The 17,791-nt window shown below is 39.9% G+C and overlaps 1 protein-coding gene across 2 annotated transcripts in view; it reads left to right on the top strand.

Annotated features, from left to right (window-relative positions):
- The window catches only part of PIP5K1B (phosphatidylinositol-4-phosphate 5-kinase type 1 beta), a 352,598-nt gene that overhangs the window by 183,939 nt on the left and 150,868 nt on the right, over positions 1-17,791 (top strand). For both annotated transcript variants that reach the window (XM_040249018.1, XM_040249072.1), the window contains 2 exons: positions 4,114-4,231; positions 14,363-14,515. In XM_040249018.1, coding sequence (XP_040104952.1) covers positions 4,114-4,231; positions 14,363-14,515 — 271 coding nt within the window. The remainder of the gene's footprint in view (positions 1-4,113; positions 4,232-14,362; positions 14,516-17,791) is intronic.

The following is a 17,791-nucleotide window of genomic DNA, read 5'->3' on the forward strand; positions in this document are numbered from 1 at the left end:
AAAAAAAAAAAAAAAAAGAAAGCATCAATTCTTTGGTGCTCAGCCAGCTTTATGGTCCAACGGTCACATCCATACATGGCCTCTGGAAAAACCACAGCTTTGACTTTATGGACCTTTGTCCACAAAGTGACTTCTATGCTTTTTAACTAAGCTATCTAGGTTTGTCACAGCTTTCCTTTCAAGGAGCAAGTGTCTTTTAATTTCATGGCTGCAGTCACTGTCTGCAGTGATTTTGGAGCCCAGGAAAATAAAATCTGTTACTGCTTTCATTTTTTCCCCATCTATTTGCCATGAAGTGATGGAACCAGATGCCATGATCTTAGTTTTTCGAATGTTGAGTTTTAAGCCAGCTTTTTAACTCTCCTCTTTCACCCTCATCAAGAGGCTCTTTAGTTCCTCTTCAATTTCAGCCATTAGAGTGTTGTTATCTGTATAACTGAGGTTACATAAGCTTCCTCATTCTTTTGTAATAATTGCATAATATTCCAGTGTGTGACTGAACCTTAATTGACTGGTTCCCTTCTGAGAGACATCTAAGTTGCTTCAATCCTTCATCCTTATAAACAGTGCCACAATGAATAACCAGGTACACATATATCATTTGATACAAATACTAGTTTAGCATATAGTAATGCATTTGCTAAATCAAGAGTTATATATATACATTTGTAATTTTGACAAATTAATGTAAAAAATGTAAAAATGTCCTCCAAAGAAAAAGTATCAATTTACTTTCCCACTAGTAGTGTCTCAGGGTGCTAATCTCCCTTGAGCTATGGCAAAGTTTCAAATTTTTACTCATCTGAGAGAGAAAATGATCTCTTGGTGACAGTTAATTTGCATTTATTCTATGACAAATGAGGTTGAACATCTTCCATATGTGTAAGTCATTTGTACTTCCATTTCTGTGAACCACCTGATTTTAACTTTGGCTATTTTTTAAGAATATTAATATATAACTTTTTGGTCTTTGCTATATCTTAGAGCTGTTTATATTGGGAGGTTAGCTTTTTGTGAAATGAGTTGCACATTTTGTGGTGGCCAAAATGTTCGTTTGCGTTTTTTAGCACAATGCTACAGAAAAACCTGAGTAAACTTTTTAGCCAACCCAGTATTTTCTCATTTTGTCACTTTCTTTTTCCTGATTTTTAAAATTAAAAAACAAAAACAAAAACAAAACCATTTAGCCACCTCATTCTTCATGTGACATGTTCAACCCTGGGCTATCTCTTGTTTCCATGCAACTTCAATCATCCATACTCACTGAAGGCTCCACATGTGCTGGGGCATGGCCTTTCTTTCACATTTTCAGCCACTCTTCCATGTCATTTCTAGAGGCTTGGTACTGGGTCTCAGCACAACTTGTCAGTGGCAGAGATGGAATTTGAACACAAGTCTCCCTGAACTACAGGAGTTAGGAGCATCTCAGCTCCCACACAGGGGGTCCAGTGTGATTTGAGAGAATGCAAAATCTTAATATTTGTCAAAGGAAAGCAGAATTCATGAACTATAATCTACTAGGAGAAAAACAAATGAAAAGTGGTCATGTATTATGATTCACTATTAGGGAACATTCTTCTCCATTCAGGCAAGTGGAGAAGTTCAAGATTGTATAACCTCAGCAGTTAATTATTAATATCTGTTAATTATGCTGTGAAGAAATTGCCACTTCCTGTAATGCCTTTGTTAAGTATTATCTTTGTTCTCTGTTCATTGTCTCCATTATACAAATATAATTTATTGATGACTCCATACAGGCAGGCCTGTATCATAGTTGATCCATACCTTTCTTTATATCTTAATGTGGCCCAAAGCTAGCTATTAATAGATTCAGTTTATTTTTTTCATTTTTAGTGATGTAATGGCTTTTTATACCAGTTGTCAGGGGTCAGGGTGGATATGTAAAGAAATAAAGGTTCCCTTTCTTTAACTAGAGATGTTCTCTGTGTGTGTGTGTGCACACATGTGTCTGCCTGTCTCATCTCCAGGGAAACCTAACACTATCCTTTTCACACCTTTTCTGAACAAAGCACAGTAGTCGGGGAGATGTGAATCCAAGGAAAGCTGTTGTAATTAGTGGTAGATTCAGGGAAAGGTGAACAACTCAAGAAGCTCTGAGTAAAATGATAGTAATATATACTGTATCCTCTCTGATAAAATATTGGGTCCCCAACTTCATGGGAATAAATCATTTAAAGAATAATTCCATGTAAGTAGAACAGGTGTTTTATTTTACTCTTGAATGTTGAAGGTGATCTGTAATAGAATGAATTATTTTGACTGCATGAGATAGAAAGGAGATAAGAGAGTGAGAGAAAATAAAAAATTGGCAACACTCTTGGCCCACTGAAAGTAGCCTGCTTCAAATTATTATTACTTGCTTGCAACAGTGAGAAAAGATGTCAGAGGTCTCTATGAGCCTCTTTGCTGTTAACCTCTTATTTCTACACAGCCCGTGTTTTCAACTTATAATTATGTAAGTTCCGAAATCATTCCTTTTGGCAGTCCCATAAGACATATAACTGAGTGCATGTCTCATAAATCCCAAAATATGGGATGAGGAAATGTTTGGACACCATGCCTGGGTATCATACAAGCATTGTGAATATTCAACTGTGCTTGCTTAGGGCAACAATAGCCAGTTCAGTGAGCAGATGATCTGGTCATATGTGAGTTCTTCTCCCAAGCAGCCTCCATTCCTGTGTCACTTCCATCCTGTATGTGCCTTGCTGCTGCCTGAGTGCAGCCCTGGCCTTCCCAGAGAAGATTGGTTGTTATAGGATGGCCCCTAACAACACAAGCCTACTACTTCTTTTGGAAGTCACCAAAAGAAACCGTCATCTGTAGCCATGCAGGGGGAAAACTGGCCACACGATATATTGAACAGGTCATTTCCTAAATAGTTTTTAAGGATGATTTTGGACTATGTAATTTTTTTCCCTTTTATGTTGACTTTAGAACCTAAGCTTCATCTAAGAATCAAGTTTACTGAATTAGCATTATCTTAAACTCATTTTTTCATTCAGAAAATACTTATTGTCTACCATGTGTCAGGTACTGATACAAAAAATCTGACAGACCTCAGCAAACTTAAATTGGATTGGATTCTAAGTACTTGTATGCTGAAAGCCTTTTTATTTGCACAATGTATTTGTGTAATATCCATGAAAGACTGGCCTCAGTGTCCCACCTAGAATGTGTTGAAAAGGATTCTGAACCTCTAAATAAAAAAATTTTTTTGCAATAAAAAATTAGGTAATGTCATGTGAAATATATTACTGTATGTAGTCAAAGGACAAAATGGATGGTAAACATCATAAACATAAAAATTCAGAGTAGTGGATGTCTCTAAGGAGAAGGAGGAGTATATGATCCATTAAAAGTACTAAAGGCAATTGAACTACATGAATAATATTTTATTTCTTAAGCAACAGTTTAGGTGCATGAGTATTGGCTGACCTCCTTATACCTTATACTGTGTCATAAATTTTGTACAAAAATTTTCAAAGATGAACCCAGAAGAGGAAAAAAATCATGATATGTGTGGGAATAGAAAATAGGTTTTAAAATCCCTAAATATTTAAGGTCTTTACCCTGTACCTGTGGATATAAGAAAGAGTTTAGATTCAACACCCATCTCTTTCCACTGTGTTGGTTCTTTCTGTTGGTGAGACATTTTCTAAGTTATTTTACTTGCTCCTAGTTTAAAATGTTTATGCAATATTCAAAATCCATGGCTAAAAAAATGCGTTTTTGAAATTGCTCCAATACCTAAAGCATTACAGCAGTGGTTTCATTGGAGAGAATGGAGTGATTTTCTCAGAAAGGAGACACAGAGGGATGAAGAATTTTCAGGCTGAAGACACACTGTGACTGGCAGGGGAAGTGAGCTTGGAGTGGCCCTTGCTGCATTAGCAGCTGTTTTTCCCTGATGGCCATTGGCCTTTGTGACACTAGCTTAGAGAGACTCAGTATCAAGGGATGTTTTACTAGAGGGGAAATTGGTACAGGACTAATAGAGCTAGAATTTGAAGTCAAAATTGTCTTTGCTAATGTTCTTTCTCTCTTTCTCTCGTTTTTTTTTTTTTTTTTTTTTTAACATTTTAACTGCAGTGAAGGGAGCAATCTGACCCCAGCACATCACTACCCAGACTTCAGATTTAAGACGTATGCTCCACTAGCATTCCGATATTTCAGAGAACTTTTTGGTATCAAGCCTGATGATTACTTGGTAAGAACTTATCATTTTCCTTCCTTCTCCAGAAATGTGTGACGTCAACATTTGTCTCATGGCAATAGCAACAAGCGTCTCATAGCAACAGCAACAAATGGCCTGGGTCTCTTACTTTACAAAACTCTGGAGCATAGCAAAAGGATCAAGTTTTATAATGATTATAAATTTAGCTTCAGGAAATGTGGTTGGACTCTAAGTTTTACCTGATAGCTATAGAATCTACTATGGTAATTGATATTTAAATAAGTGGAATTCAGTTGCTACTTTAGATAATTCTTCTAAGAGATATGATTAGCTATAAATACTCCTGTGAGTTTTGCTGATTGGGTTCTCTTTGAAAGTCTCCCTATTTTAATTGCCTTATTTGTACCATTCATCTCAAACCTGCCATGGCCTATGGCCATGTTTACCTTGACCAACAATTTGAATATGATTTTAGAGAAGCTGGATAGTTTTGTCCTAAACAGCTCTTCATGTGGGCTCTTTCTAAAGGTATTTTTTATTTGGTACGAGGGCATGTATTATCCTTAAGTCTGTCTTTTCTCCCTGTCTGCCTTTTGGCACGCAGCCAGTACAAACACAGCAGGCTTTCTGTGAGAAAGTCTGATGTGACCTTAGAGTTTTACCTTATTCCTGTTCAAGAAGCCAGGAAGTTTCTTCCTGTTTCAAGAGAAAAATGGTTTATCTTATAATTTGATCACTGTTAACACCCTGGGGCTCTTGAAACTTGGTTTTCAAGAAGCTTTAGGAAGGATACCATGAAGTATTTATTGTTCATTCCATTCTGAATGATCTTAGTAAGACTTGAGCCAGATCTGAGAATAATCCTTTGCAGAAGAAGTACAGTAACATGTGTTACTTAATAACAGAGAATATTTAAACTCTGTTTTATAGTTTGAATATAGTACAAATAATTAAATTCAAAGCTGATTCTGTTCTGAGCTGATAAAACCCATGAATGACCCTCTCCCTCAGTTGAGCCCTAAGGAAAACTTCTGCCTGATGAATGAAAAAGTATACTGGTTGCTCAAGGAAGTAATAGTAAGTCTTCATAGAGCACGAGAACTGTGTAGAACTGTGGGCTTCCTGCTGCCTTAAATGTGCACTCATACTACTCACATTTGGGTTTCCCTGGTAGCTCAGCTGGTAAAGAATCCGCTTGCAGTGGAGACCCTGGTTCAATCCCTGGGTCATGAAGATCTGCTGGAGAAGGGATAGGCTACCCACTCCAGTTTCCTCAGGCTTTCCTGGTGGCTCAGTTGGTAAAGAATCCACCTGCAGTGTGGGAGACCTGGGCTCAATCTCTGGATTGGGAGGATCCCTGGAGAAGGGAACGGCTACCCACTCCAGTGTTCTGGCCTGGAGGATTCCCTGAGCTGTATAGTCCATGGAGTCGCAGAGTCAGACACAACTGAGTGACTTTCACATACAACTCAACATCAAAAATAAATAAACAACCTGATTTAAAAATGAGCAGAGGCTGTGAATAGACATTTCCCCCAAAAAGGCATACAGATGGCCAACAGGTACGTGAAAAGATGCTTAGTATCACTAGTAACAGAGAGATGCAAATCAAAACCACACAAGCTGTCACTTCACATCTGTCAGATGGCTGTGCCGCTCTCTGCTTCCCCACATCCCACACCTCTACCTCTCCACACCCCGCTGGTGGAGAGATTAGGTGCTTCCACAGCCATGTCAACCCTGCCCTCTTAACCACACAAGTACATGAACACAGGCATTTGCAGGATGTGGGGCAGGATTTACATTAGGGAAGATCCTTTAGTTTCTGGCCATTTGGTAGTTACTGAGGGTTACTGTTATTCAGGAAACATGTTTGGAGAACCCAGTGAGGTCTTGATACTGTGTTATTGAAAACAAGATTGATGATAGCTCATCTTCTGCCATATGTTACAAGTTAATGGATTCTCTCTTTCTGACTTACCTTAAGCTTCTGCCAACCAAGGTGATGCCCCAGACTTGCATTTCATAACACAGATTCAATCAGTGTAATGAGATGGCTGTCTACCCTGACAGATCTCCATTTAGTGGGCCAATGGCCATCAACCTGCAGGCTAGGAAGCCCATTCTTTAGTCAGTCTGCCTCACAGGATTTCTTTCCTTGGGAAGGCCTTTTTCTAAGCAACAAGTCACATAGCTTATACAGTTTCCTAATGAGTCTTTAAGCTGGAAAAATTACCTTCTTAATGGGGTCAGAATGTTTACAAAGGAGCAGGAGGCTATGCTGATGGCTTCTCAAAGCAGAAGTCCTCCTTCATGTACCTGGCAGAAAGTCATTAATTGATTATTGCGTACTTTGAACAGCAACTGTAACTAAAATGCTTTGCTAATAATTATGGAGAGAGTCAAAAAAATTACAAGTCATGACACTCAAAGAACTTAGAATCCAATTGGGATGATGATTGATGTTTGAAAACCACCCCTTCTACCAGGCAGTAAATAAAAAGAGGAAGAGAAACAGTAGTAAATGCTCAAGATTTCAAAGGAGGGAGAAATTGCTCTCTCTTGGATCAATGATTAGGAAGGCTTCTTATGAATATGGCATGGTTTAACCGTGACCTAAAAATTACAGTTAAATTTGAGTAGGTGGGGAAAAAGGGAAAGATGTTGGAATGGCATGTAAGGATGAAGAGCAGTGTTAGGACTGAGACCAGAGATGCAAGTGCTTTAGATAGGACTTTGAATGGCCCAGGATAGCAGGAAAGGAAGGTTTTGATCAAGAATATTAGAAAGATCAGTTCAGTTCAGTTGCTCATTCATGTCCAACTCTTTGCGACCCTGTGGACTGCAGCATGCCAGGCCTCCCTGTCCATCACCAACTCCCAGAGTTTACTCAAACTCATGTCCATTGAGTCGGTGATGCCATCCAAGCATCTCATCCTCTGTCGTCCCCTTCTCCTCCTGCCTTCGATCTTTCCCAGCATCAGGGTCTTTTCAAATGAGTCAGTCTTCGCATCAGGTGGCCAAAGTACTGGAGTTTCAAAGTATTAGAGTTTTATCTTCAGGTTAGCCCTTAGAAAGGCAGGGACAAATAATTCAAATAACCAGTTATTTTTTTTTTTTTTTAATTCTAGGAAATTAGTGAAATGTAAAGACTCACTAGATATTTGATTACGTGGAAGATATTTTTTGTAAAGGGATGGGATAAGGGTATTATGGTTCTCTTTTATAAGAGGAATCCTCATCCTTTAGAGACAAATAGTAGCTTACCTGGTAAAGAATCCACCTGCAATGCAGGAGACCCCAGCTCAATCCCTGGGTTGGGAAGATCCACTGGAGAAGGGATGGACTACCCACTCCAATATTCTTGGGCTCCCCTGGTGGCTCAGCTGGTAAAGAATCTGCCTGCAATGCAGGAGACCTGGGTTCAATCCTTGGGTTGGAAAGATCCCCTGGAGAAGGGAAGGGCTACCCACTCCAGTATTCTGGCCTGGAAAACTCCATGGACTGTATAGTCCATGGGGTCGCAAAGAGTCGGACACAACTGAGCAACACTCAGGAAAATATTTATTGGAGAAATGATTTAATGTCTGTGATTTGCTTTAAAGAATCTGAGGAAAGCAGGCAGGGGGAAGGATTGAGGGTATAAGGAGGCAAGATAGGCTATGAGTTGATAGCTGTGAAACCGGAAGATAGACACATGAATGTTAATTGCACAGTTCTCTACTTTTATGTATATTTGAAATTTTTCATGATAAAAGGCTGAGGTGGGGGGTGTGGTGCAGATAAAACCCGGGCAGGTTAGTGTGCTTTTGTTTGATTGCATTCCACCTTCCTTGTTAATTGCACACACAGTTCGATAACCGGACCCATCTCTGGGAACTGCAGAAGACAGAACAAGGGCCACGGACCTCTAACTACGTGGCTACCTTGTCCCCAGTGGCAGGACCTCCCCCAGCCCAGGCTCAGGCAGCTCCCCTTATTGGTCTTGGAGCTTCTGGAGGCTCACCTCCAAAGCACTGTATCTGAGGACCCTACCCAGTGATCTGGAGTGTGGTAGATGAGGAAGGGGTCTTTTGCCTGAGGCATTATACTTCAGAGAGTCAGATAGAACCTCAGAGACTTTTTAGCCCAACTCTTCATTGTAGATGAGGAATCTGACACTGGTGAAGGGAAGTGCCCCAGGTTACCCATGCTGAGGGGTGGAGGCACAGCCCAAGCCAGAACCATAGTCTCACATGCTTCCAACCACTGAGTCTTAGACCTGTCATTGCTGCTGCTGCTAAGTCACCTCAGTCGTGTCCGACTCTCTGCGACCCCATAGATGGCAGCCCACCAGGCTCCTCCGTCTCTGGGATTCTCCAGGCAAAACACTGGAGTGGGTTGCCATTTCCTTCTCCAGTGCATGAAAGTGAAACGTGAAAGGGAAGTCACTCAGTTGTGTCTGACTCTTAGCGACCCCATGGACTGCAGCCTACCAGGCTCCTCCATCCATGGGATTTTCCATGCAAGAGTACCGGAGTGGGCTGCCATTGCCTTCTCCAGACCTGTCATTAGATGGTAGGAATTCCCTGGACTCCAGTTCAATCCTTGGTTGGGGAACTGAGATTCCACAAACTGCACAGCACGGCCCCCACAAAAAACCCAAAAGGTATGGTCTCAAGGTGGTCACTCCCTAGCCATCAAACTGTGAACTGTGGTTATCCATTCTGAAAAATGAGACAAAGAGATCAAATACACCTAACAAAGCATATTTTGGAATGGTTAAGCCCAAAAAACAGAAGAATGAAATAAGATGTCCCTTGAAACACCACGTGAAGAAAAAAAAGGATACAGTGTACATCACAAATACATCCTGGCATCCATCAAACTAGGGTTATCTAAACCCAAATTTGTGAAGATATACTGATCTAAACAGAAGGGGAAAGGCGAAGATGTAGGGATTGGTCACTATAGATAGATTTGATATCAGATCCCTGTGATATGTGTGTATTTCTGCTTAGTCTTACGCTGTTGCATCTGGATTTCAGCCTGAATTACTCTGATTACATTCTCAGTACTATTAAAATTCACCAAGTGCGTGCTGATTACAAATTCATGTTGAAACGTGCATAATTGGATGTGAGACTGCATGGTGAGCGTGCATCCACGTATACTACAAAGCAACGCAAATGCTCCTTCTTCCTTATTTGTTCCTAAATAAAGACCTCCCAGGGGAAGGGGCCCCAGAGCATTTTCGCCCCATTTCTGCTTAGGCAACAAGCCTTTGGTTAATTTCCTTCTTTTCCAGGTGCCTGGGTATTCCCAAGTCCAGGGTGATTTAGGTTTATTGACACCCATAAGAAAGAGAGCAGAGTAAATAATTAAACACCATTGAGGGGAAGAAGTGGCAGGAAAAATGATCTCCACCTCACTGTGCAAGATTACAGCGTTGATTTGCCTTGGCAGAGCCCAGCTGGACTGTGCTTTGCATTCTTTCCAGGGTACATAGGGAGGCCCTGCAGGAAATAGAAGGCAGGGAATGAGCACCCTGCAACAGCTTACACAGTGAGAGTGCCAGGAAGGTGCATCAAGTGCACACAGGGGCTTGTTGGTCACAGCTAATTAACATGTTCCCATAGCTCCTCTTTATTTGCTCTGAAAAGGCAGCATTTTGAAGAGGATAGCTTAGCAGAGAAGACTAACAGAGTTGCAAGGTGAAAAGCCATAGAATCAGAGGTGATAATGGTAGAAGGGATTCTGCATCCTAATGCCAACTTATTGTATACTGATACTGTGCTAGAAGTGACCCCAAAATGGTTATTGAAAGAGGGCAAAACAACTGATTTCTCCATTCATATTCATCTGTAAATTGCATAATAAAGGAGTATTTGGCAATTAGTAACCAATGAAAGAGTCTCCAGTTTGTGTCACTGCTTCTGGAAGAATCTGAGACTTTAATTGGAAGCAGATGTTCACATCTGAATCCAGTTTTCCCTAGACAGCTCTTCCTGAATCACCCCCTAATTTCTCTATTTGCAGCCCCTAATTTCTGCATTCTTTGTTGTTTTTGTACTTTCACAACATTTACTCCTACCCACAAGAGGATTCTATGCCAGAAATCGAAAACCCAAGAAACAAAGAATCAAAATCCTAAGAGAGTCTGGGATCTGCCTTCATTTTTTATGAGAATGAGGTTTACACCTTTATTTTCCTGAGTCTCAGATTTGTCATTACACAAATCACCCACTTTTTCTTTAAAAAAAAAAAAAAGAAAAAAATTTTAAGTTAATTTCTTTAATTGAAGTATAGTTAACTTGCAGTGTTGTATTGGTTTCAAGTGTAGCAAAGTGATTCAGATGTGTGTGTATATATATATATATATATATATATGCGTATATACTCTTTTTCAGATCCTTTTCCATTATAGATTATTACAAGATATTGAGTGGAGTTCCCTGTGCTATACAGTGGGTCCTTGTTGTTGTTTATCTATTTTATGTAGAGTAGTATGTCTTAATCCCAAACTCCTAACTTATCACCCCCCACCCATCTCTTTTCTTGCTTCACCAAGATCATCTTAGTGTGTACTTTGAGTAGCCTTCTTGTCATGGGAGTTAGGCTGAAACTCTCAGTACATCCTAGGGCACTGCTGAGCAGGTAGTGAAAAATGGCAACAGCAGTGCCTAAGTGGTCACTCTTGCCAGGGATTTCAAAAATATTTATTTTTAACACTCTGAGATGCTATCAAGTATATATCACCATCTTTATTTTAGAGATGAGGTTTCTAAGACTCTAAGATGCTAAATTACTCAAGGTCACGTGACTAGCCACTGGCAGAGTCATGATTTTACAAACTGTCAGTTGATTCCAAACCCAGGCCTTTCCTTCCACATGGACTCTGCCCAGAGCAGGAAAGGTTCCCTCTGCTTCCTCTTGGCTTTTACAGCATCCTGTGTGGAGGCTGATGACTGTTTTTATTTTCCTTGCGTATCCTCAGTTCATTCTTAAGGGCTTAGGTTGCAGTGCTGCTTAGCAAGAGAGCTTCAGGAAGCAAGGCTGGAGGAAAAAGGAGAAGGTAGGGGATGGAAGTTGCCAGTGATCTTAAGAAAGGCAGTGAACTCTTGCTTCTTTTTTTTCCTGGCGAATTCTGTTTCCCTTACCCACAGTGCTGCCAAAACAGGATGGTTTAAAAGGTAACATCTAGACACTGCCTTTTAATCATTTTTCTCCCAGTTTGTCTGTTTCTTCTCCTCCCTCCTTCCCTTCTTCCTCATATCCTCTCAGATGTTTCTTTGATAAGGACTTACATATTCACAAACCCAGATAAAACACTTTGAAGGATGTTCAGCCCTGGTGATTTCAAATGCCTCCATCCTCAAAATACAGTTCCTTAAATCCCTGCTATTGCCTCTCACCAGGGCTGGTCTGATCTCACACATTAGCTTCCTAACCTTTTTCTCTGCCCACAGTGTTTCTATAAGTCAATAATAGGGATTATTAACTAATAAACACTAAACTCATAAACCTAAAATTGCCTGTTCTGCTGGTTTGGAGCACTACTTGGGGAGACTGACAGCCCTTCAGTTGTTGGTAAATTTCAGTCATTTATTTGACAAAAATTTATTGAGTCCCTTTTGTGTACAAGGCACAGATCCTGAACCATATCAGAATTTAAGAGTCATGGTTTCTACCCTCATAGAGTTTTGTAGTCTAGAGGGAACTTGGAATAAGTAAATAGGCAATTAAGGTATTTTGTGGTACTCAAATGGTAAAGAATCTGCCTGCAATACAGGAGACCTGGGTTCGATCCCTGGGTTGGGGAAATCCCCTGTAGAAGGGACTAGCAACCCACTCCAGTCTTATCTGGAGAATTCCATCGGCAGAAGGGTCTGGCGGACTGCAATCCTGAGTTGTAAAGAGTCAGACATGACTGAGCGACTAACACGTTCACATGGTGTCTTCTGTGACAAGAGCATCCAGTGCCAGGAAGCAGGTGATGTGGACCCACAGAACCAGGCAGAGTTTTCCGGAGCAAGTGCCTCCCGCTGACACTGGAGGCCAGCGTCACTACACCAGCCTCCGTACTGTGTCTTCCTTCTGTCCTCCTCCTGGGGCCTCTCAGCACAGCAGAGGGAGTGTGTGGTCGTCTGCTCCAGACCCTCCAGTGGCTTTCAGCTCCCCTAAATAAAAGGCCACATTCCATATATAGCCTATATATTTGTCTGTCCCACCAGACCCTTCTAGCTTCTTCCCCTTCAGCTGTCCTCTCTGCTCCCTCTGCTTCAGCCGTGGCCTCCTTGCTGTGCTGTGAACTCTCCAGGTCTCAAGATCTTAGCATTTGTCCTTCTTTCTGCCTTCAGTACCCTTTCTCCAGATATCCCCAGGCCTCTCTTCAAATGCCACCTTCCCAATAAGGCTTTTAGTCGCCACCTTGTCTCCATCGTTGGTGGTACTCCCATCCCCCTTCCTGTGTCCTTTCTCTCAACAGCAATTAAGCACATTCTGATGTGTAAGTTATTTACTTTTTTGTTGGCTGTTTCCTCCTACTACTGTATAAGCTTCCTAAGTGCCTGGGGCAGTGCATCTATCTGCACTCAGTAGGTACTTTTTAAATGTTGAATAAACATGGATAATGCATTTCTGACATAGAACTAGAATCATATGTGATATTAACCAAATCATCCTAAGGGTTTTCCTGAAGAATTGGCGAGCCAAGTGGATGATGAAATCCATATGTCAAGTGTTTAAGTGCATATGCATCCTACCAAAGATAATTTGTTGTCATATAATGGTAGTCCAGTGTCTGTTGTCAAGAAAATTAGGTGTTTTTTTTTTAAAGGAAGTTTTTTTTTGGTGGTATTCAGCCAGATGAAGGTAGCATGAAGGTGGTTTCTGATAGAAGAAAATGCAGTCAATAATCAAGAGTGTGTGGCACACGTGAGAAAGTGAGAAATAGTTCTCTGGAGTTAGAGGTACAATTTAAGGAGGAAAGGGATGAGAGAGAAGGCTGAAGAGCAGAGCTTTGTCATCCATGGAGTTGAATGCTCTGCTAAGAAACTTGGGTGTAATTGTCTCTATTAACAGTGGAACCCACAGAAAGGTTTGAAGGCATGGAAGGCTGTGCAGTTTGGAAAGATCTCTAGTTTCCTTGTGGAGGATGCTCAGGAGGAGTCAAGAGTGGATAGCTTAGAACAGGTTGAGCTTGCCATATAATCAAGGTATAAAATGATGAAACCACTGAATTTCAGGAATTTGAAAAAGAGATGTCACGAATGGGGCAGATATTAGCAGTAGACTGGATATGGAAGATGAACAAATGTGAAACATCAAGGATAATGTCCCAGTTTCTGGTTTGGAGAACAGAGTGAATGATGCTTCCTTTCTATAAGAGAGGGGGAATGAACGATACTTCCTTTTTATAAGATAGGGAGAAAGAGAGAAGATGGAGGATGGGGGAGGACCACATGATCTAGTCAGCATGTATAGTTGTACAGGGTGTGCACCACCCAGGAATACCTGGCTAAGGTGAAGGAGTGAAGACTGGAATCTATCCCTTCATCTGTTCACCAACCTGTTTATGTACCGGGGGAAAAAAAAGAGTTCCTTCTTTCTAATCACTACCAAGGCACCACATGGGCTAACCACAGGCTGAGATGAACTTGCTTTTGAAATTGTTACATATGAAGTGTTTGTGGTATAACTAAGTAGAAATGTCTGTTACATAGTTAGGCATACAGCTCTGGATCCCCCAAGGGAGATCTTGGCTGGAGATGCAGATGTTAGAGTCATCTCTTTGTTGAAATCCTGAGTGAATGACCTCTCTTAGGAGAGTAAACAGTGAGACAAGAATATGCGTTGGTGTCAAGTGATGAATACACAGTGGGGCCCACACCTTCCATTCTTATTTTGTGGGCACGTGCTAGAAACAAAATGCCTTGGTCAACACCACTCTGGAGTTACTGAACAAACGTGGTGATTCCTGATTCTTTTATTAAGGTAAATGGATCAGCTAAATTTTTAGAAATCTCGTAAGAGCCATTTTAGTATACCTAGAGTCTCCTCTTAAAGCTCTTGGAGAGGGCTTCCTATTTTAACATGGGTAAGACATGTAATGGTCGGATTTTCTTCACTGGATGCATCATACACATTAATGTATTTTTACTGCTTCTGTATTTGTTCTTGTAGTATTCTATATGCAGTGAACCTCTAATAGAGCTGTCTAACCCTGGAGCCAGTGGATCCTTGTTTTTTGTGACCAGTGATGATGAATTTATCATCAAAACAGTTCAGCATAAAGAAGCAGAGTTCCTCCAGAAGCTACTACCAGGCTATTACATGGTAAGTGCACATAATTAAAGCTTCTACTTAAGATTTAATTACTTTCCTCCACAGTTTTTTTTTTTTTTTAATGCTTTTTTTTCAGTGACTCTGGCATGTTTCTTTCTCTTTGGTGAGGTTTATTTTGCATTTACAGTATACTATGTAATTGATTGAATAGATTTTGAGAAGTAAGTAGAACTATGTAGTAGAGCATAACTTTTGACTGACTCAGTCCTGGGCTCATATCCCACTCAGCCATCAACTAACTTGTGTGACCAGGAGTAAATAAGGTAAGCTCTGAGCCTCAGTCTTTGAAGGCTGGGAGACACCTGTCTTCCATGGTGGTTGTAATAAAAACAGGATCCAGGATGCAGGATAAAGGAAGCAATGTATTGCAGAGCTCTTTGTATGTAGTAGTATTATGAGTAGTTTACATTCATTGAGGACTAAGCTGTAAAACTGATGAGGTAATTGAGACAAAGATAAATGGAATCACTTGCCAAGGGTTGTTTAGCTAATGGGCTCTAGATCCGGGTCTTGAACACAAACAGTGGGGGTCTAGAGGGTACATCTTTAACTCCTGCACCTTACAGGAACACACATTCAGTATTAACCACTTTTAGCCATCACACTTCAGAATTTAGGATGTCATAGGTTAAATACAACCTTCCATGTAACGTTTTAGAGACAAAGAAACTATAACCTAGCCCAGGATTTGGATTTGCTAAACATTTAGACCAGATTTTTAAAAATAAACATTTTCCTCAGTAGTTTTGTTGTTTTCATACCTCTGACTTCTTTGTACTTTCATGGCAGTTATTAATTTTCTGTGATTGGAATGGTAGCAGGATTTCAAAAGCCACAGTTCTGCTATTCATTTGCTATGAGAGGTGATAACTGTCATCTTTGTTTCAAAACAAAACTGATGATATGCCATACAGCTCATTAGAGTGTAAAAATATTTTTTAATTCCAAAATCTGCTCAAGATAACAGTAACTGCCCTAAGTTAGCCTCACATATAAATATAGGAATTGAAAATCTAAACAAAAATCTTAGTGGGCAGCATACACAGATTTTAAAAGGTTTTGATCCTGAACAAAACTGGGAAATTTTTTTTAGCACAAATTATCTACTTTATATTAGGGAAAATGGAAAATACAGAAAAGGAAGAAATGCAACCAACTGTATTTATTTTCTCAGAGATACACATTACTAGTATTTGGTATATATCTTTTCAAATGTATCCTAGTCATATACACATTTTTAAATAATTTAAAATTGCAGTCAAGCTCACATAGCACTCTCTGTTAATCTAAGTGAGTAAATCTTAAACTTCTCTATTTCTAAGCTTAGGTAGATTAGTCTCTTATTGTAGAACTGCACTGTCCAATATGGTAGCCATTAGCCATATGTGACTATTAAATTAAGTAAAATTTTAAAATTTAGCCTAACCAAGTAATTTTATCCCAACCATGTAAGCTAGTATAACAAATAATATAATTCATCTTATTAACAAGAAAAAAATGTGAGCATTATGTGGTTATCCATCTAGATATCAGAGAGAATTCTTAAAATTGGAAAATTTTACATAATAGGCAAATAAACAAATAGGCATAAAAACCAACATTTATCAGTCTCCCAGAGTTCACATAACTTCATGGAGAAGAACAAAAGCTCTTTCACTGAAAGTAGTAGAAAAAGATAAGGATGCTTTCCATCAATGATCTTTTCTAATGTATTTGCTAGAATTTCCAGCAGTAACTTTTTGAGTATAACTACTCAAAATATATACCTTGTATGCGAGATAGCAAAAGAGACACAGATGTATAGAACAATCTTTTGAACTCTGTGGGAGAGGGAGAGGGTGGGATGATTTGGGAGAATGGCATTGAAACATTTATAATATCATACATGAAACAAATCGCCAGTCCAGATTCAATGCATGATACTGGATGCTTGGGGCTGGTACACTGAGACGACCCAGAGGGATGGTACAGGGAGGGAGGAGGGAGGGGGGTTCAGGATGGGGAACACGTGTATACCTGTGGCATATTCATGTTGATGTATGGCAAAACCAATACAATATGACAAAAGAAAAAAAAAGAAAAGGAAAAATAAAAACAAACAGGAAAGCAAGCCTATAGAAATGGACAATACATTTTGGCAAAGGAGAAAATGTTAGGCCTGCCATAACATACACCAGAAATGTGTAAATCTATACTAGTATTAAAGTGGTGGCATTTGTACAGATCTAGACAAAAAGATCAGTACAAATGGACTGGTAGGTGACCCCATGGACTGTAGCCTACTAGGCTCCTCCATCCATGGGATTTTCCAGACAAGAGTACTGGAGTGGGTTGCCATTTCCTTCTCCAGAGGATCTTCCCGACCCAGGGATTGAATCTGGGTCTCCCGCATTGTAGGCAGATGCTTTACTGTCTGAGCCACCAGGGAAATCCAGACAAAAAGATCAGTGGATTCAAATATAGTGTCTAGAAATAGACCCATGTGTATTTGACATCTTATTGCATGATATAGGAGGGACTTAAATTCAATTGAGAAAGGACAGACCGTTTAATAAATGGTTATCCATTTGAAAAAAAAAATCCCCTATTTCAGATCTTTCACATACAGTTACTTCCAGACAAGGGAAACAAAAGCAAAAAATAAATAAATGGGACTGCATCAGACTAAAACACTTTGCACAACATAGGGAAACTATCAATGAAATGAAAATATCACCTGCAATATGGGAAAAAATATTCATAAATGATATATATGATAAGGGGTTAATGTACAAAACCTATAAAAAACTCATAAAACTCAACTTGAAGAGTAAATAATAAACAACTCACTTAAAATATCTTTTAAAAATGTCAAAAACAGGCACATGAAAAGATGCAAATCAAATTAGAGAAATACAAATCAAAACTCCAATGAGGAGTGGCAGTCCTAAGATGGTGGAGGTATAGGACGGGGAGACCACTTTCTCCCCTACAAATTCATCAAAAGAACATTTCAACGCTGAGTAAATTCTACAAAACAACTTCTGAGTGCTGGCAGAGGACATCAGGCACCCAGAAAAGCAGACCATTGTCTTCAAAAACAGGTAGGAAAAAACATAAAAGATGAAAAAAGAGACAAAGTAGGTAGGGAGGGAGCTCCGTCCCAGGGAGGGAGTCTTAAAAAGAAGTTTCCAAACACCAGGAAACACTCTCGCTGCCGAGTCTGTGGTGAGCCTTGGAAGCACAGAGGGCAACATAACAGGGAAGAAAAATAAATAAATAATTAAA

This window comes from Oryx dammah, unplaced genomic scaffold (genome assembly GCF_014754425.2).
Source record: "Oryx dammah isolate SB20612 unplaced genomic scaffold, SCBI_Odam_1.1 HiC_scaffold_1, whole genome shotgun sequence".
In the NCBI taxonomy this organism is placed as follows: domain Eukaryota; kingdom Metazoa; phylum Chordata; class Mammalia; order Artiodactyla; family Bovidae; genus Oryx; species Oryx dammah.